Source organism: Lutjanus erythropterus, chromosome 18, assembly GCF_056507025.1.
Source record: "Lutjanus erythropterus isolate fLutEry1 chromosome 18, fLutEry1.hap2, whole genome shotgun sequence".
Classification (NCBI taxonomy): domain Eukaryota; kingdom Metazoa; phylum Chordata; class Actinopteri; order Lutjaniformes; family Lutjanidae; genus Lutjanus; species Lutjanus erythropterus.
The window spans coordinates 5,028,998-5,049,511 of NC_139334.1; the positions used below are offsets into that span (position 1 = coordinate 5,028,998).

Sequence of the window (20,514 nt, forward strand, 5' to 3'; positions counted from 1 at the left end):
TTCTTCTAGGAGTTTTATTTTATGTAATTATTGTGAAGCCACAGTGAGTGAACACACCATGCTGCTGGAGGGAGCATGCAGTCGACCCCCACCAAAAGAAGCCAACTCTGGTCCTGTCAGTGGAGTGGAGATCATGAGGAAACTGTCCAAGTCCCACACACAACATGAGTCTGCACTCAGGATAAAGGTACACTCTCCACTTATTATCATAAATAACAAAGAAAAGCATCAAATTCTCACATTTAAGAAGGTGGACTCTATTGTCCACTATTTCAGTAGTGTTTTTTGAGCTTGTGTCTGGGGGGATGTAAACAGCAGCAACAATGAAGTGATGATGGTTAAAATTGTCACAGAAAAAGTGGGAAACATTGTCCATCAACTTTGCCAGCATTTTTACACAAGGCATAATCAATCTAAACCTGCCTTTATCCTGCTGGAGTCTTAAATGACAGTAATCATTAATTGCAGCCCTGAAAAACACTGCTAATGTGAATATTATGAAGCACATTAAAGTCAAGTGACATTTGACAGCAGCTCATGCTGTCCTGACTGTGGTGTGAAGGTGATTCCTCTGTTGGAAAGCCAAGAGGGATCAAAGCTGACACTGAGAGGAGAGAGGACATTTTCCTCACTCTGGCAAATTAAACTAACGTGTTTGTTTATACCATCTCAGGGTCTGTTGAGGTCATTGAGAATGTTACCTCAACTTTGGACTATTTCCATTATAGATCGTAGCAGTCACTTTCTATCCCACCCATCGTTCAAATATAAAAAGCCACAGATGGCTTAATAATGTGAACACGACCTCCTCGCAGTAATCTGTACATTTGTCATACCCAGGGCTCCCATCCATACCAGTCACTGAGTTACACCAGCGGTGACACAGCAGCTGACTCACCTGCCCATGTGAGTCGCGCAGGCCTGCCAGCCAAGGACAGCCCCAGGAAGGAGAGCCTCCTGAGCAATCTGACAGGCAGCTTTCGCAGTCTGCACAACCTGCTGGAGGGCATGCCCCAGAGGAACGAACCGTCTGCCGCCACCGCAGCCAAGAGCAGTTCCCTCACTCGCACAGGTAGTGATGGCCACACCACTGCTGTGTAGGGAACAACAGAATACACAGTTTACTTGATTTTTATTACCACAATGTTAAAACCATTTCTGCTGCAAGGCTGACCCCTACTGTTCAATAGTGTGAATAATAACAAACTAATACATTCACAGGTTCCTTGAGCACACTGTACAGCACTTTTCTGCATTATAAGGACACGTAGGTAGTGTAGAACCAGACCAAAAATTGCCTTATATACCAGTGGAGAAAATAATGTTTGGCACAAAGAAGCAAAATGGCTCACCTGGTTCCAGCTGTTCCTCTTTTCCATAATTGGATTACCCACAGCTGCTTACAGATGTTAGATTAGTGGAATATTCATTTTGATTAGCCATGTAAAAAGCTTACTTTTTTGGAACAAAAACCAGAATATTATGTGCATGCAAGAGTAGCCACTGTCTAACAAACTGCACCAGAGAGGGAACCAAATAGACAAAACAAACAAAGCATTACCTCTACATGTTTTGTTCTTCATACTAGCAAAAGACCATGACCATGTGAGAGCTTGAAAGACTGTACAAAATCCTGTCCTTGTCCTACCTCTTTATAATGCCCAAATTTAAATTTCCATTAGGCACATGTGCCTCTGTGATGCAAGATGAAAGTTATCTGTGAACAGCAGTCGGTGTCTGTGTGATGTCTTTAGTGTAGTCTCTTCCATGATGTAATGTGCTCTCAATCTCTTTCTTCTGGGGCTCAGGAAACAGCTTAGGGACAGACATGCTGACCGAGCACCCGCTGCTGTCAGAGCCCTCCTCCGTCAGCTTTTACAACTGGATGTCCAATGCGGTGGGCAACAGGACGGGTGCTGGGACTCAGGACTCCCCGGCTAACCGCTCACAGCACAACAGCCTGCAGACAGGTCAGACACAGTAGATTTGGAGGAGTGTTTCAGATTGTAGTTCATTAAGTTCATTAATACTATTTTCTTTGTTAAAACTTTTCTCCTAATGCTATTAGAATAGATACTAATCATTAACACATTCATTCTTCTCCTAGTATATTAGCTCAAACACCTGAGGAATTCAGTTAAATGTCCATATAATGTTGCTGTTTTACTAGAGCCACTGGATTCTCCTGTCAACAACTACCAGTACCAACAACTGCCAACAGTTAACAGTCCAGAAGGAGGTCAGGGATAGTTGCTCAGTGTCGTGCTCATGGTGTTGGTGGACTACCTAGCTAGCCATCAGTTAGTTTTCTTCCCTTTGTTAGTGTAATAGTCACCTAGAACCCTGTGCCAAACTATCCTACTGAAGAAACAGGCAAAAATTAGATATCATTTTACTAAATACTGTACATTGTGGGTTAAAGCCACTGTTTCTTCTGTGGTTTTAGCGCATATCAAATCATTCTAATGTTAGGACTTTATATTTGTTGAAAAATGAGAGAGTGTCACTGTCACTCTGTGTTTTTTTATACTACTACAATACTGTGAGTGCCAAAGGTATGAGTTTTCCAGTCTTAAACAGGATCCAAAATTAACTCTTTGCTCATCTGCCAGTGGCAGGTAAACTGAGAAAATTTACCAGCCAATATTTTTTACCAGCATTAAAACTATATTATGCATTATTGGAGTAAAATTAAAAAGACTGCAGTACATAATTACTGTGGTGTTGAGGTTCATATTTTAGCCAGGATCTCTGGGCTTCTGCATCATTCAGATGCCACCTCTCACAAAAACAAAAATAGAAGTAAGCTGCTTTGATTTGATTGGCTGACGTCACGATGGGTACATAAGACAGTGAGGGTTACATTAGTCTCAGCTGGTACACAAAAACAAAGCACTATAAACCTGGCTCTATGCTGTGATCGAATTCATTAGATCCAATTTATTTTTTCACCAAACCATAAATTTATCTTCTTTTGAGGCTTGGCAGGTGTTCATTTTGGAGCCTGATCTTATACACTGTACTGTTAAAGAATAACATCAAATTTAATATGCAAAAGCTTTAACATTGTCCTCACTGGGTATCATATGGATGAGTGTTACCATTCAGAGCTGTTCATGCCTATTTAGAAAGATATCAAAGCAGTTGGAGTAATAATGCAAACTTCAGTAGAGCTGCAACAATTAATCAATTAGTTGTCAACCAATACATTCAACTATTTCAATAATCTATTAATCTGTTTCCCTTATATTTCAGAAAAAAGTCATAATTCTCTGATTTAAGCCTCTTAAATGAGAATTATTTTCTGGTTTCTGTAGTCCTTTGTGACAGTAAACTGAATATCTTTGGTTTGTGGACAAAACAAGACATTTGAGGGCATCATCTTAGATTTTGTAAAACACTGATTCACACTTTTTTTTTTTTTTTACCATATTCTGACATGTTATAGACCAAACAACTAATTGACTAATCACGTAAATGATGGACAGATGAAGCTACAATTATAAAAAATAATTAATTGCCGTCTAAACATCAGGTCATAATTTTTGCACTAGATTACAGCATTACTACTTTTTCTTTGATACTACCAGTACAGATACCTACCTCGGGACACCTCGTAGGTTATTAGTTGTCATCTACTGTAGTACAGCAGCCTGCTGACATAACATTAAAAATGTTCCTCATGATATAAAATGTGTTTGATATCAAAAGAGTCGAGTGGTAGCTTATTAGACCTGTAGCTCTTTTACACAGAGTCCTGTTGTTTCCTCACTGTTACCCTCCTGCCAAACATTGTGTGAGAACCAGATCACGTTAGTGACCTGAAAAGTTGTTCGTCCCTCACAGCGCTGCTCTTTCCCCTTCTGTTCCTCTGTGCTCCCACACATCTTTTGAGTTACAAAACAGCTGCGCACTCTGTCTCTTTCATCCTCCCTCTATAGTAGTTAAATATCAGGAAACACCCACTTGGATTGCTGAAAAGATGCATCTTACCTTCACAGTTTAGCTGAGCACTTGTGACTGTGTGGGTACAATAACATGCAGAAGACCGGGTTTGTGCCTAAAACGATAAGCTTTGTCCTTATCTACTCGTCCAGGTGTCAGTCAGTGACAGCACCGCAAATTAGCAGTTCCTCACAAACAGATTAAGTGAATGTGATGTGGCTGTTTAGAGTTCCAAACTGTGCATAAAACGCTAATGTGATGGGTGTTCCATTTAATTCACTCTACCATCTTTGTTATGAGGTGCTGGAGTGTTAAAGCATCTCACCCTACAGCGCTCTACTCACTCGCTGTTACGTAGTTGTATCCGCGCTCGAGTAAAATACTGACTCTGAGAATATAACATATTTATCTATTCCCTTAGGTGGGACATGTAACCTGCCCACGATCCCCTCTGCATCAGACTTCAACACGGTGCTGTCCAGCGACCAAAACACGCTGGATGGGACCCACTCCCAGCACTCCCAGCATAGCACCAGCCAGGACGACATGGCTGACATTGAAGAGGGCAATCAGTGTCCGGCTGCAGTTCAGCTGGCCGATGCTCAGGTGTCGTGAATACATCTGTCTGCATTTCTTGTTCAATATTTGTGCTTTCTCTCTGAACTTCCACTAGGCAGGCAAATAACATGATGCCTGCTGCTCTATATTAAGTCTTAATGTGAATTTATCGTAGCAGAATTGGTAAAAGAATTGTTTTTAAATGTTTCATATTTATGTTGATAACATGGAAATTGGCAAAACATTTAGGATTAAAATATTTCTGTATATACAATAAATCTATATAAATACATAATTTGCAAATTATGTAGTTATCTTTATTCCATATGTAGGTATCAGATGTTTTGTCCACAAGAATCATAGCTTAGTTAACTCATCACAAAAGAACCTGTCTTCATTTTGTGTCTTGATATCTGTTTTCCAACCTCAGGTTGTTTTCAAGCCCTTGCTGAGCTACACAGGCATTCAGGCCCAAGACACCACTCCTCTTAGTTATAAGATGTATTTTGGAGAGCATCTGTCTTTTTCTGGCAACCTCGAGTGTCTCAGAGCAGACATCGTTGACTCAGACACCTCCAAAGAGCGGAAAAACAAGAGATCCAGGAGGTAAAAATAAGTCATATGAATGTCAGAACAGTAAAAAAAAAAAATACATTAGGAAATTTCTATTTTTCCGTCCTTGTTAGTATGTTTTAGTGTGATATTTACTCTGAACTTAAGCATAGAAATACACACATAACCCTCCATCTGTCCCTCCCTGCATCTCTAGACAAGGCATGGTCAATCTCCCGCCACTGGAGTTCAAACCCGCACTGCTGATTGAGACATTTAGCCTGAACGCTGTGGTGATGGAGAAGTCGACCAGCGCTCCGCAGGGCCCCACAGCAGCTCCGCTCTCCTTCCACGACCTGAACCGCCGCCACTACAACACATTCCACTGTGACTTCACCACAGCCTGCCAGGCCATCAGCCAGCGTGTGGACATGGCCCTGGTGCGCCTTATCCACCAGTTCAGCACCATGATCGATGACATCAAGGCCACGCAGACCGACATCAAGCTGAGCCGCTACACCGCCGGCTCGGCCTCTCCCACGCCCACCTTCAAAGCCCGGCCGTACCGCCACTTCAGGTCCTCTGACTTCAGCCGTAGCTCCAGGGGCAGCCTGAACGGGGCGGGACGCAGCGGAACCCAAACCCTAAAGAGCAAGAGAGGGGTGGGAGGAGGCGGGGGAGCGGGCAGTGGAGGATCAGGTGTTACTGGGGGTTTACCATCCAATGGACCTCCATCAAGCATGGACACACTGGGGAGAAGGGAACCTCGAGGACGCAGCTCCCTCGGACGCTCGGAGCGACGCACCTCTAAGGTAACAAAGATCAAGACAGACGTTTTTATGCTTTTGAGTAGTCCTCTTCACCTCCACCCTGTTTCATCTACACACATTCATGGTTTTAAAAACTCATGGTCTAAAATGTTATTGCATTTATAGTAACAACTTAGATGTGATGTTAAAGGCTTGAAGAATCTGGAAACCTTTGGTTTAGATACCTTGGAAGTGCTTGAATTTTACTGTATGAACCCTGTGAAGAGTCCTTAGTCCTTAGCAGGGGTTTCAACCTGGCAGCCAGGGGGCAGACGTGGAGCTGTTTTCACCCCTTCCTCCAGCCACATGTCAAACTTCTAATATAATCTGGCCCACAAAATATATATTTTTTAAATGTACGTATTATTTTAGTTGTTTCATACCATTTAAAAAAACAGAAAATATTTTAGTAATGGAAACAAAAAGTACATTTTCAGAAATACTGTCCTTACGGCAGTGCTTGAACGCTGCAGTGGCCCCCCGTGAGATGAAAGTAACATTAGTGGCTGTCATTTTCCACACACAAACCCTAGAGGGAGCTAGTAGACAATATTAATTTCAAGCACCGATGACTGGCACACACTGTCAGCCGTTGGTAAGAAAGTATGTTATTCAGTCTACATTTTTCATCCAAAACTTGCAAAAAACTCTGCAAACCTGTCTGGTTTGATAAGTATCAGCAGGACGATCATTTTTTAGCTGAGGGGATTTTTATAAAAGTAAAAAATGTATCAGAGGGACCTCCACAGTATATTCCAGAGATATAGTCTACACCAGGCCTAGTAGAATTCTCTCCCTACAGAATTAATGATGTTACTTTCTCTCATGCTGCAGTTAACATCTTCATAATGTTGCTGTTGTCATCATCCAGATCTGATTACCTCTCACTGTCATGACAGTGTACAGGCTTACATCTGTACTGTTACAGTAAACACTAAAATAAATAAGTGTTCCAAATTATTTATTTATTTACCCTTCAGCCTGATGATGCATAATGTGACATTTCTATTTGTTTCATAACACGGAATATTGTGTAACGTCTTCAGGTGTCCAGGAAGGGCTCCCGTGACGTGGCAGACCACATGGCCATCCAGATGGATGACTCTGACTCCATCACCGTGTCGGAGCAGAGCGAGCCATCAGCAGAATGTTGGCAGAACATGTACAAGCTGCTCAACTTCTACTCCCTCATATCCGATCCCACTGGAATCCTGGAGAAAAGCTCCCCAGAGAACTGCCTACCAGGTGGGAATCGGCTTCTAGCAGTCAGCCAGCTCCTAATTGCCATCCTTTAGCCCACCCATGCATCTCCTTTCTGCTATACTGTGCTGTTTCAACTTTTACACCCCCTCCCACGCATTACTTTTTCAAGATATTGATGTACATTTTTGAAATCCCTTCTTTCCTCTCTTCACTTAGCTGCTGCATCTCAGTTCTGTCCTGACCCGCACTACAGATCTTTGTGTCTTCGCTGTTCTATAACCACATTATTCATCAGACTCTATTACTTTATTTACATTTTCTTATTCTTTTCATTCACATTTATACACTGCATTGCGCATTTTGTCTCTTGACATTGTATCCCATTTACACAAATCCACCTACCTCTGCTGTGTCATATGTAATACTTGCTGTATTATTTATTACCTCTAGTCAGTTTATCCTGCTATAACCTTTTGCTGCTGTTATGACCCCACATCCCCCAAAAGAGTTCATTAACTATGAGAGTAGCCTGTACAGACAGGGCAGTGTTTCAGCAGAAAACTCCTTGATGCAGTGACAGAATGAGTTCCTCAAGGTCTAAAACTTTGCATTAAATATTTTTACTGCGTTTTTGAAAGAGGACAGGTCATCCTGTTAAAGCTGCATTTAAAACTTGATAAGGTATTGTATTTCAAAAGCATTTTTGTTAGATTTGTTGAAATTCTGTTTAGGCCTTGACAGCTCTCAATAAATAAAATGCTTTGACAAAGGGAAAAAGTCCAGTATCTGTGGCTTCTCAGGCCTGTAAATAAGCCACAAGGCAAGACAGATATATTGCTAAAGCTTTAAAGAGCTAGTCATACAAGAATTATAGAGTGCAGTCAAAATCTCTCAATACTGACAAGCTAGCTTGACAGCTGTGAGTTCTGACAATAGCCATGTTTATTATCGTTCATTCTGATTGATCACCAGTGTTTGGTGTTTTCTTTCATGTGAATGAGACATGAGGTTGTTGGATGCAGTTAGTGCCTCGTCCTCCAGCTGTCGTCAGGCAGTGTGGATTCATGAGTTTTGAGTGAGTGGTGTTGGAAGGAGGCCAGATGGATGGGGCTAGTTACCTTACAAATGACGTGTAGTCTTTACAAAAAATGTAGTGCTAAAAGTATTTTTATCATTTTATATTTATATTATTTAGCAGCTAATCGTGCATACTACAGCACCAATCAGCCTTTTTTTTACCCTTCACATTTATGATTGTATGCTGAAGGGCCTTTATGATTCACAATTTTTGAAAAACCTTGAACCTTTTTTTATGCCTCTATGCAGTTTCCAGCTGTAGCCAGAGGCATTATGTTTTTGGTTCATGCTGTTCTTGTGAACACCTTACATCAAGAACACCTTGAGGGGATTTCTTCAAACCTTCAAACTTGTCACAAATGGATACTTAGACTCAAGGATGAACTGTGGATTTTTGTGGTCAAAGGTCATTGTAACCTCACAAAACATGTTTTTGACAATAACTCAAGAATTCATGCACTAATTATGGCAAACTTTCACACAAATGTTAAAGCGGATAATAGCAATAACCAGTTAAGCATAATTAAATTACAAAGTAAATGTAATTGTTACCTTACTGACAAAAAAAAGGAATTAAATTAAAATCAAAATGTTGATAAAGGATTACATCCAAATATTCTTTTCGGGTTGCCTGGTGCTGCACTGTACTAAGTGCACTCTTTTCATTTTACATGCACCTACAGTGGTTGCTTGTGATTTGTATTTTACTGAACATCTCTTCTGCTTGTGTGTTTTGTTTCGCCTCTCTTCTGCAGAGGGTGGACGTCGGCCTTCGGAGCCACTCTGTAAAGTGATCTTTGAGAACGAGCAGCAGGAACCCGCCACACCCAACAAGCCCCCGGGAGCAGGGGGTCGGCGGCGGAGCCTGGTGAGCTCGGAGCCGCAGCACGTCACACTCATAGTGTTCGGCATCGGCATGGTGAACCGCACCCATCTGGAGGCCGACATTGGCGGGCTGACCATGGAGGCAGAGTTGAAGAAGATCCACGGAAGTTTCACCCTGAAGGAGAAGATGAAAGGTGAGGCAGAGTCCTTGTTAGTGTGTTCCTTTAGATTGACAGACAATCTACAGTTATAAACAGCTGATCAGCTTATGGTGTAGGATTCATTTATGCTTCTTAATGTCAAATTACAGTCTTATGCTCATCTTGCGCTCCTACAGTGCTCCTGTAAAGCAAAGACGCTCAGCCTCCCTGAGCGTCTTTGCATCTTTGAAAGAGTGGCGGGCAGAAACAACTCAGTTCAACCATAGATCATATATTGAATAGGGATTCATCCTATTTAATATGCAGTCTCTTGCTCCAAATCCCTATTTGGACTGCAGTACTCATGTTTGGATGCATAATTGCTACATATTGCTCCTATTAACTTTAACATTTGATGTCTTTGGCCTGAAATTTAGCATCTAACTTCCCTTTAAGAGTTTAAAGGTGTAAAGTTTCAAAATAAAACTCTCATGTATTGATTAAATGATTGATTTTGTACACAAAGAATAATGAATTTAATTTCTGCAAAAACAGGTTGACAGCAGTTCTTGGGTAGGTTAAAATTTGTTCTGCTGGATTTAATATGTCTCTCTTGTCTCTGCAGACATCCTGCACCAGAAAATGACTGAGACGTGTGCATCAGCTCACATAGGAGGGGTAAACATTGTTCTACTGGAGGGCATAACACCTGACATCCAGTACGTACAAATTCTCTTTAACTTCTGCAAAATATTGAAGTGATTTTATGATTATTTACAACAAATAAGCCTCTTAAAAATGAAGGTTTTTGTATCATCTTGACAGGAGTTAGAAAAAAGAGGGACGTGTATTTATGCTTTGAATAGAATAACATAGCATATTGATCCTAACCCTCGTTGGATGATGGTTTGTTTATTGTGGTTTGAAATTTAAAATTGGTAATGCTTTTTTAAAAACCTCTGAGTTAGAAGTAATGAATGATTTTTTGGTGTTTTTATTCGATATTCTTTTATTTTTCACCTAAGAAAACAATTTGATTTTTAACTGTGGTCTCAAAAATATAGAACTTCTCAGCTCTAAACGATCACAACTTGGCCAAAATAATTACTGTTGATACTCAGTGATATGAAAATAGTGAGTGAAGTCAAAGAAGAATACCTCACTCTGAAGTGCATAAGAACACAGAACCAGAACTTGCACATCTGTGCTTTAATGTCGCATATGTTTGTAAAATCTCTGACTTTAAACTAGAAAGCATTTTCTTAAGAGACAATTACCGACTTGTTTCCAGCCAGGTAATTTTAACAGCAGTTTTTGTTTTTCCTGTGAGCAGTTTTCTCAAAACATAAGCACCCTAATCAGTTTACAAGCCTTGTAGTCATGCCTTCAGACAGGCTGATGTGTCTCCACGCTGCTTTGATTCAGTGCAGTTCAGTTTCTACTGCTGCTTCAATGAGAAGCTTTCTTTCCATCTCATTCTATCCACCAGATGCACCCACTGTGAAAATAAAACGTAAATGTTATCCTATTTTCATACTGTATGCTCTGAACTGCACCCATGTGTTTGAATTTGTATCTGGCAGACAACGTTGCGCTTTGTAGTTGTTACTGATGTATAAAATTGCCCGACATTCAGATGTAAGTAAGAATGATTGCAATGCCACTCGTCTGTTTGCTTCAAATGAAGGCAGTGTGCAGACAAAAGACATTGATTAATGCCATAATCAGCAACAGGCTCTAATGCAAATGTGTCACAATTAAAGCCTGGTGTCTGCCATATTAGCAGATTGTCTGCAGTTGTTTTGAAATCTTTTCTTTCACTCTTAAGTAGCTCCTCAGTGTTTTTTTCTTGCCTTGTTTTTTTCACATTATGGTGTCGCAGAACTGTTTCACAACTTTCTTCTGCTCTTCTTCCTATTTTTTTTTTTTACATTCCTTGTCTTTCTCTTCCATCTACTTGCATAGACTGGAGGATTTCCCAACATCTCCCACCAGCACAGCTAAACAAGAGTTTCTGTATGTTATTGCTACCATTCAGGGATCACATGCATCAGTGAAATCAAAGCTGCCCTTGATTGCACATCCTTCATTTGTCTGAGTCGCCTGTCAGTCACTCATGTGTATTTTCAGTGGACAGTTTTTCAGGACTCTCCTTGTTCAGGTGTTAACTGTTTGTGTTTGTGAAGCCACTTTTGTTGGTTACACAGACTGAAGGTCACTATTCCTGTTGATTTTATGAAAACAGAAAGATGGCTAGATTTATTTTTGAAGTTATTTGTGAACTTTTTCATTCTTGACTGTTCTCTTAATGTTTACAGTCTGAAAAAATACTGAAATATCTTACAAGCAGTCTGATATTTCAGCGTAATACGTATATGTTTCATATATTATATACAGATTTCAGAATTCAGTCATAAGTCATCTAAGAATACAGAAAATGTATTTGTCAAAAGAGGCAAGATCTCAAGATGTTTTCTGCATTAAGGAACATTGCATTTGTCCGCCATAGCACACAAATCATTACCTTATTCATTCATAGTGAAACGTGTCTCTGTTATGATTGCTCACCTGTGCCCAGAAAAGTGAATGCTGTCCTGAATCTGCATGGTGTTTCACTGTTTGATGTCTTTCATGGTAACTGAGGTATTTTTCCCAACCTGGATCCTATTTTTGTGGTGTTTTTGTGTCTAAGTGACTAATGGGGACAACAATTTTTGAAATTGGTCCAGTATTGATTGAGAGTGCTGCAGCCAGCAGAAGACAAACTGAGCTGCTGCTACGTAATCTCTTGGGGAACTGTGCCGTCAAAGTTGGTCCAAAAGTGGTTGTTTTTGCCACCGACAGGCTCAGCTTGTTATTCTAACTGCCTGACAACATTATGGAAGGCATCCCTATGGAGATAGACCTTTTTGTTTACCCAGAAAAAGCCACTATATCACTCTTTTCAAAGCGGCCCAACTCCATTTACTGAAGCAGTCATTTTACCTCTTTGGTCTACACTGCCGCAATAGATTTTTAACCTTTTTAAAACACCAAAAGTCACACAATAACACAAACAAATTAAAACCAAAGTCACACCATAACACAAACAAGCAAAAACACCAGAACCGCACAATAATGCAAACAAACTAACCAATCAAGGCCCTAGTAGGCCAGAACGGCAAAATTACTGTTTTTGTCGATGGAGTCTGTTGGCTCCTGTGTAACAACAGTGATCCTACTCTGCGAACAAGGTCTGTATCTGTAGGGGTTCTTTTTATAATGTTGTCAGACTTTGAAAATAACAATCTGAGCCTGTCAGTGGCAAAAACAATTTTGGTGGGCGGACATTGACAGCGCAGTTGCCCCAAGTCATTACAGCTCAGTTTTGCTTTTGCCCGCTCTAACACAATGCTGGATTAATTTCAATTGTTGTCTCAGTTACTCAATTAGACACAAAAAAGTAAGGAAATAGGATCTAGGGGTCTCATTACAGAAACCTACAATGTCTGAAATCCTATCTTATCTCAGTTTAAGATGATATTTACGATGTTTGCTATTACAGAAACATGAATTTAGAAGGATGTCCTGTCTTATCATAGGATAGGAATTAAGCTGTTACAGAAGTGTCTTATCTGAAGAATTTCTAAAGTTAGGAATCCTAAGTTAAGATGGCATAGACCCTATCCTAAAGTCAAAGTAACTACCAAAAACGGCAGCACCAATAATGTCAATATGTTGTGCTATGACAATGAAAATGGGGAACGACACAAATGCCAAAATACTATGACTGAAAGGCTGTTCAGACTGTATGATGATGCTTTGAATTTCCAGAACCACATATTAATGGGTATATATCACTGCCATGAATATTAATTTTGAGTTTGATCGATGTTCTGCATCCGTTCACATCCTTATCCTGGGCCAATAATTGGCAAGAAAACTTCCCACCCACAAGATTAATTCTGCTCACTCATCAAAGCTAAAATTGAACACCCTTCTTTTCTTGTCCATTCACAAGTTAACAAGTGATGAGTGAAATGAGACAGCTATTGTCCTGAATACAGGCAGGCTTGCACACATTCTAAACACAAATACAGGCATGGCAGGACGAGTACTGATTGAAGAATTACAATTGAAGAATCTGGTTAGGATTCCCTAAATTAAGATAACATACAAGGTCTGATATAAGACAGGACATGGCCATGAGTTTAGGAATTGCTTCTGTATTTATAAGTAGGGATTTTTCCCAGCTTGGAAACTTAAGATAGGACAAGCACTTTTTTGTGTAATAAAGTTGAAAAATACCAAAGTTACCCTTAAAGTCACATATCCATTCAAATATCCCCATCACCTGGGAAACAAACTCCAAAAATCATTGATGTTGCTCATTACAGTTGACTCTTTGTTTCAGAACTGTGGTCAAATGCAACATTGCCAAGTCCCAGGCTTTGTACAGTGCCCAGCGAGGACTGAAGACCAATAATGCAGCTGTCTTCAAAGTGGGTGCCATAATGATCAACATTCCCCAGCACCCGGCTACTTTGCACAGCATGATGGTCCGCAGCTCTCACCAGCTCTCCAAACAAATATCTGACCTCATCCGCCAGCCCTCCAACATGTACGTCTGCTTCATCAATGTATTTTTCTTATTCTTTTTAAACAATGTCTCATTTATATCATTCAGAGGTAATAAGACACTAAACTGTTGCACACTATATTTCAATTCCAAAGTAATCCGTCATGCTGCAGCTAATGACATCAGATTTAATCTGTACTTAATAAAATCCTCATAAGAAGTCTTTCGCCTACATAAGTCACAGGTTACTTAGAGTAGATACACACTGTTGCCAGTGAGCTGCTTTCAAAGCCTGTGTGTGGTCCGTTTCCATGGTAATATTCTGAATTATGTTAATATATTTATAGAGTTGTAGGTGTGCTGAGGATATTAAACAACCTTTCTATAATTTGATGTGCACAGTAATGTGAGCCAGTATCTGCAAAGCTCTGAATAATGACACACACACACACACACACACACACACACACACACACACACACACACACACACACACACACACACACACACACACACAAACGCACACACACAAACGCACTAAATCAAAGCAGCAGTTTTCAATGTGTACTTCAGCTTCTAAACAAATTTAGCCTGGAAGATTTGGGACTGATGCAATGGCAAATCCAGTCCAGCTATTAATATGGCAACAGTTACAAATTAAAAGTCAACACTTCCTGTGGATAATGAGCCAATTCTGACTGAGTGAGTGTTTGTTTTTTACTCTTGCAGTCAGCCTCCTAACAGGGAGGATACCCCCACCCCGCAACCCTCCGACAAAGCATCCAGCATCAATCAGACCCCTGTAGAGGCCAATGAGTTCCCTCAGCTTCCCGAGGGCCTGGAGAAGAAGCCCATCGTCCTCAAGTTCAGCGCCATGATGGATGGGATCACCATTGGGGCTGCCCTGCTGCCCTCGCTGAAAGCAGAGTACAAAATGGGTCGCATGAAGAGCCACGGCATGACAGGTGTGTAAGAGAAGACGTCTGATGTTTATTTCCATGATGATATGAACAACTTAACTAAGAGAGTAGATGAGTTCTTTCAGAAGTATTTTTACTACTGGAGATGTGTGTACAAATGCACTAACCATAAGTAACAAATATTGCTGTTTCATATTTTCTGAAAAAACAAAACATACATATATGAACCCCCTCACCTAAGGAATAAAAATAAAAATACTGTGTCTTAGTCTCATCTGCAGATGATAGCTTTACAGGTTTATGTTGGAGCATTAATAATTAAAATGTATAAAATACAGGCAAACCAGCCCAAACCAAAAAAGATAGTTGAGAATAATTTATTAATAATAATAAAATGAGGGCACGTTTCAACAACACCTGCTCTCTACTCCAATGATAATACAGACAGGTTTGCAAAGTGAGAAAGGAAATGCTGCCACTTAATTTTTTTCTAAGGTAAAATATAGAGATGCAATGATTAGTTGATTAATAAATTAGTTGTCAACTGTTAAATTAATCACCAACTATTTTGATAATCAGTGAATTGTTTTGACTAAGGAGTTACGCTTCTCAAATGTGAATATTTTCTGGTTTCTTTAGTCCTGTGTCACAGTAAGTCTTTGGGATGTGGACATAACACCTTGGGCTTTGGGGAACAGTAATCAACATTTTTCTCAATTTTCTGACATTTAATGGCCCAAACAACAAAACAATTAATCAAGAAAATGGTTGACAGATTAATCAATAAGGAAAATAATTGTTAGTTGCAGCCCAGAATGTAATGAGGATGAGGGATATTTAGAGACTAACAGAATGTTTGATGAGCCAAAAGAATTTTGAATGCAATTACATGGCGTCGTATGGTATTCAGTGAAGAGAACAAAATTTTTGGTATTCCAAAGATGGCAATTTGTTGATGTCAAAATGCACCCCTAAGACATCTGAAAGCATTATGGAAATCAAAGATCAATAATTTTGAAGAGCAGAGCATAACCAAAAACATATGGGTCAGATCTGCACGCAAACAAAAGCAATTGTCACACTTCGGATGTACGCCTAGTAAATCTCAGCTAGCCTGGATTTGCCAAAATTAATTCTACGTAGAACCTTAAAGGATGAGTGTGAGGCAAGTACATTGAGAGTAGATTGCTTCTACCTGTCCACTGTTAAAAAAAACTGATTTCAAATCTGATGTTTTCCTCATAGTTCTCAAAAGTCATTTTATTGGAAAAACTCATGTCAAAAGAAATGACCTTTTCTTTCTTGTGTTAATGTCAACATTGATGCTGAGTCCCCACAAAAGAATAAATCGTAATAATGATGCTGTTTTTCTTCTCTCACTCCTCCTGCATTTAGGTGCACAAACCAGTTTCACCTTTGAGTTGCCAAACCACAAGCTTTGCTTCCAGTCAAAGGTGTCCCCGGTGGACATGTCTACCATGCCACCATCAGCCAGCCTCACTCTGCCTCCAGTCACTATGTCAGGAGAGTACATCATGGAGGACCACGAGACCCACTCAGACCAGCGGGCACCTGATGACTTCCCAGCAAAACAAGGAAACTACCTCCAGGGCAACTACCTGCGCTGTGTAGCTGAGGTAAGAGGCTCCTGATGGGGCTTCACATTTGCGTATCAGGAGAACTGGCCACTAAGATGGATTACCAGAGCATCTTGTATTGATTGTAACTAACCCTAATGTCTTGTCTGATGTGCAGATTGGTTCATTTGAGCACAACCTGACCACAGACCTGCTCAACCATCTGGTCTTCCTGCAGAAGGTGTTCATGAAGGAAGTGAATGAGGTCATTCAGAAGGTGTCAGGTACTGTACCAAACAGCCACACACACTTTTTACATAGATGTTTTCATACTGCAAACATACCTCATGTACAAATTGTAAGACAAAACTTGCTCATATGTGAGGAACCTTTACAAAACTAAAACTATGTCCTTGTCTTTGCTGTAATGGCCCAGTTTTCCTCTCAGATCGATAAAGTTAATCTAATCTTAAACATCTGACTGTTCCCTACAGTATTCACAGTAGCCTATAGCTAATACTTAAGTCCACACAAAACAATGCCCAAGGCACTGGAAAACATCCAGCCATGTTCAATACCACAACAGTATTGAAAGTAATTAGTTTAACTCACTGAGCTTGATCGATGTAATTGCCCAACAGAGAGAGAACTGAGGCTTTGATGCCAGTTCAGGGTAAAGAATAATGAATATAGTGTAACTTTTTACATCAGGAAGAAGTCACTAAATGGTGGTGCACTGGGACACTTCAGGCAGGTATTTGAAGTCGGACATACCTAACATTTCTTGCTTGGAAGGACCAAAGCATTGCTACTATTAAGGATCTGTACCTTAAGAATAACCTGGTGTCTTTTCAACATCTACAGCAAATGCAAAGTTTACTGGCAGAAACGGATTTTTAAAGATACTCCCAAATCAAGAATTTTAGTAGAACGTATATCTCAACAACATCCTTCGATATGAATCTGGTGCTAAAAGATCAGTTTCTTTCTTCTCCCATATTTTGCAATCCCACATAACAACATCTGATGGTGAATTCAAAACTCAGTGGGTACCAGAACTCTACACTGTAATCCCAGTAGAAGCATGGGATAGAATCCTTGATAATATTCACTACAGCTCCACAAAAGCTAGACACACCTTAATTCAAGACTCCACCATGCAAAAGCTAGATTTCTTCCCTATCCTTCTTCCCCTTTATGCAACATGTTCATCTCATTCCTGTGTCAGGTTATTTTGCTGTGTTTTGTTTAACCTTGAAAATCAATTTTTGAAAAATAGATCTCGCACATATACAGATACACACAGACACGGACAAGATAATCCCACTATTTTACACTTTATTCAGCATTTCACAACAGTCTGTTTGAACCTGTGATTTTGACTTTTATACTTTATTCATGCAGGAGGAGAACAGCCCATCCCACTGTGGAATGAACATGACACCTCAACAGATCCAGACAAGCCAAAAATCCTGCTTTATTCTCTCAGCCTCATGTTCAAGGTATCCCATGTTCTTTCAGCATAGAAATCCAAACTAAACACATCAGACACACAGTGGTCAAAGTAACAAGGTGAAGATTTCGGTCCAAACTTTGTAAGATGTAAGACACTTTATTTGTCAATGTAGGCATACAGTAAAATTCTGTTTTGTAACTTCTGGAGACAATCTGCAATAGAAAACAAAATAAAAGGATTAAAAAACACCGTAAAAGGAGAAGAATAAACGAGACAAATATGAGAGAGCTACATCTACTATTTCTATCTGATAACAGCAGTTGAATGAGGGAGGTAAACAATGAGTACACTGCAGTATAAAAAAGTACAGTTTAACACTTTAAATAGTTAAAAACAATACTGAAACATGATAATAGCTGAGATGGAGTGTATGATACAGTTGTGTATGTATTTGAGCATGTTTGTGTTTTTAGTAATAAAACCAGCGTCTCTCTCTTTTGAACTTATTTGTTTTCTGAATGCCCTTTTCTTGTTCACAGGGAATTCAGATGACAGCCACCACTCCTTCAATGCGAGCTGTGCGCTTTGAGACGGGCCTGATCGAGCTGGAGCTGTCCAACAGGATCCAGTGCAAGGCTCAGCCTGGTGGCAGCAGCAGTTACCTTAAACTATTTGGCAAATGCCAAGTGGATCTCAACCTGGCTCTTGGACAGATCGTCAAGCACCAGGTACAAAAGTAACTTCCATAATAAAACACAGTCCTGCAGAATCCACACTCTTAAGTAAAGTTGATCCCTTTCTGCTTGATTATAATAGTTCATTATCTACCCATCTTTTCTTCACATTAAAGGTGTATGAAGAAGCTGGCTCGGACTTCCACCAGGTGGCGTACTTCCGGACTCGGATCGGTCTGCGGAATGCCCTGCAGGAAGAGATCAGTGGCTCCTCTGACAAGGAGGCTGTCCTCATCACACTCAACAGGCCAATTGTATTCGCCCAGCCAGTGGCGTTTGACAGAGGTTCAGTTTCCTTCTTCTCTGCGTCACATCCAACATCACGTTCAAAGCTTCAACAAAGCTGCAGCTGTTTGTTTACTCCCAGCTGTGTCGATAGTGTTAATCATGATCCTCTGACGATAATGGAATAAAAACAGTTATCTATCCTTAAACTACAAGAAAGAAAAATCAATGCCAGTCTTAAATAAAACTTGTTTTAGTGAGTTATTTTTGTTGTGTGGGAAGAAAATTGTAACCATTTCCTATTAACCTGGTTTGTTGACACTGAATACATAATCATCACAGCAGGAACCTGGAGATTGTGCATTATGAGTCTGCCCTCAATTTCCATTTAGTATTCCACCTACTCTGTGATGGAATTGCATCTGATTTTCACACACAACAAAAACGAGAGACTATCTTGCGATGGAATTACACCAGCCGTGACGCCTGCAACATGCAGACTTTCAAACGCGAATACTCAGTAATCACTAAGACATTAGGACTCTGTACTCATGGATTGGACCACACCCATCTTCAAAGTCAGCCTTCATTTTGATCTCAACTCCACACCCCTGTAGTTTTGTGACTGCGTTTTGTGCAGACTGACAGAAAGATGTATCAACACTTGGCTAAATGCTCTAAACTGCTTTTGTGGTAGTGCCTTGTCTAGTGTCTCCAGGACTCCATTTTGTCATGACAACACACACACAAACTCACAAGGTGAAGACAATACTAGTCCCACTGTTGCAGCAGATAGGCAACCATTTATGTCTCTAAATCTAACCCGACTTGTTCATGTGACATTCAGGACGTAATTTGAAGTTCTTTCTAACCACCTGTGTGCCCTCCTGCAGCTGTGCTTTTCTGGCTGAATTACAAGGCCGCATACGACAACTGGAATGAGCAGCGCTTGGCCCTCAACAAGGACATCCACATGGCCACAAAAGAGGTGGTGGACAAGCTGCCGGGCATCCAGCAGACCTCAGCCCAGGCCTTCAGCACCCTCTTCCTGCAGCTGACTGTCAATGACCTTGGCATCTGCCTCCCCATCACTAACGCACCCCAGGTAATCTCATGCCTTCGTTTTTCATTTTTCAGAGTCAATATTGTAGAATTGGAGCCTTTTAACTCTCAGATGTAGGTTTCTGTAATCTGTAATCTGTTGGCTTCAAGGTCATTCAGTTAAAACATTCACATTGCACGTGTGTTTTCCATATTTAACACAAATTATGTAGGCTAATCAGAGAGATAAAACATTTAGAATGTTTGACTGGCATTAAAGTACCATGGTTCAATTGGGTTACTGTGTTGTATTTAGCATATGGAATTTAGCATCAGGTTCTTCTTTTAAAACAGTGTTGACGGCAGTCTGTATTGAACCAAAAGCACTTTGATTTAGAAATCTTTTTTTACCTAAGGAAAAGACAAAATGGCACACACAAATAGTTTTTAGGCTAAGTGTTTAAAATAAAATTTGATCATCATCAGCGCTTGGCAACATTTACTGTCAGTGTTGATGACATTAATTTTGTTTTTATAAGTATCATTTATAAGCACAATAGCATTCTCGTTGTTAACTTTCATAGAAGAACAATTCCTCTGTTATAGATTCTGATATCTTTCCTACTGAAGTTGTTGGTGGCCATTAATCTGCGCCACTGCACACCTTCGTTCCCCTCCACAGCGGCTTTCATGTGCACTTTTAATGCAGAGTAAATAACCACTGATACAATACACAACTGCAACACAGGCACATGCAGACTGGCCAGAAATGTAAAGGGAAATTTAAAGGTTTTTAAATAGTGTTTTTTGGTGTAGCTTAGTTTTTTTTATTTTGTTCAATAAACCCATTTTTGTATAGTGACAAATCTTTTCAGCATCAGTGGCATCATCCAC

General features: G+C 40.2%; 1 protein-coding gene across 1 annotated transcript in view; it reads left to right on the forward strand.

Moving 5' to 3' along the window:
- bltp1 (bridge-like lipid transfer protein family member 1) overlaps positions 1-20,514 on the forward strand; it is an 86,535-nt gene that overhangs the window by 37,602 nt on the left and 28,419 nt on the right. Inside the window, exons 43-60 of the mRNA XM_084743260.1 lie at positions 39-187; positions 841-1,072; positions 1,809-1,970; positions 4,367-4,551; positions 4,934-5,109; positions 5,273-5,867; positions 6,911-7,109; positions 8,900-9,163; positions 9,735-9,828; positions 11,075-11,125; positions 13,503-13,709; positions 14,397-14,632; positions 15,983-16,224; positions 16,343-16,448; positions 17,569-17,666; positions 18,160-18,348; positions 18,471-18,639; positions 19,473-19,684. Coding sequence (XP_084599386.1) covers positions 39-187; positions 841-1,072; positions 1,809-1,970; positions 4,367-4,551; positions 4,934-5,109; positions 5,273-5,867; positions 6,911-7,109; positions 8,900-9,163; positions 9,735-9,828; positions 11,075-11,125; positions 13,503-13,709; positions 14,397-14,632; positions 15,983-16,224; positions 16,343-16,448; positions 17,569-17,666; positions 18,160-18,348; positions 18,471-18,639; positions 19,473-19,684 — 3,566 coding nt within the window. The remainder of the gene's footprint in view (positions 1-38; positions 188-840; positions 1,073-1,808; positions 1,971-4,366; positions 4,552-4,933; positions 5,110-5,272; positions 5,868-6,910; positions 7,110-8,899; positions 9,164-9,734; positions 9,829-11,074; positions 11,126-13,502; positions 13,710-14,396; positions 14,633-15,982; positions 16,225-16,342; positions 16,449-17,568; positions 17,667-18,159; positions 18,349-18,470; positions 18,640-19,472; positions 19,685-20,514) is intronic.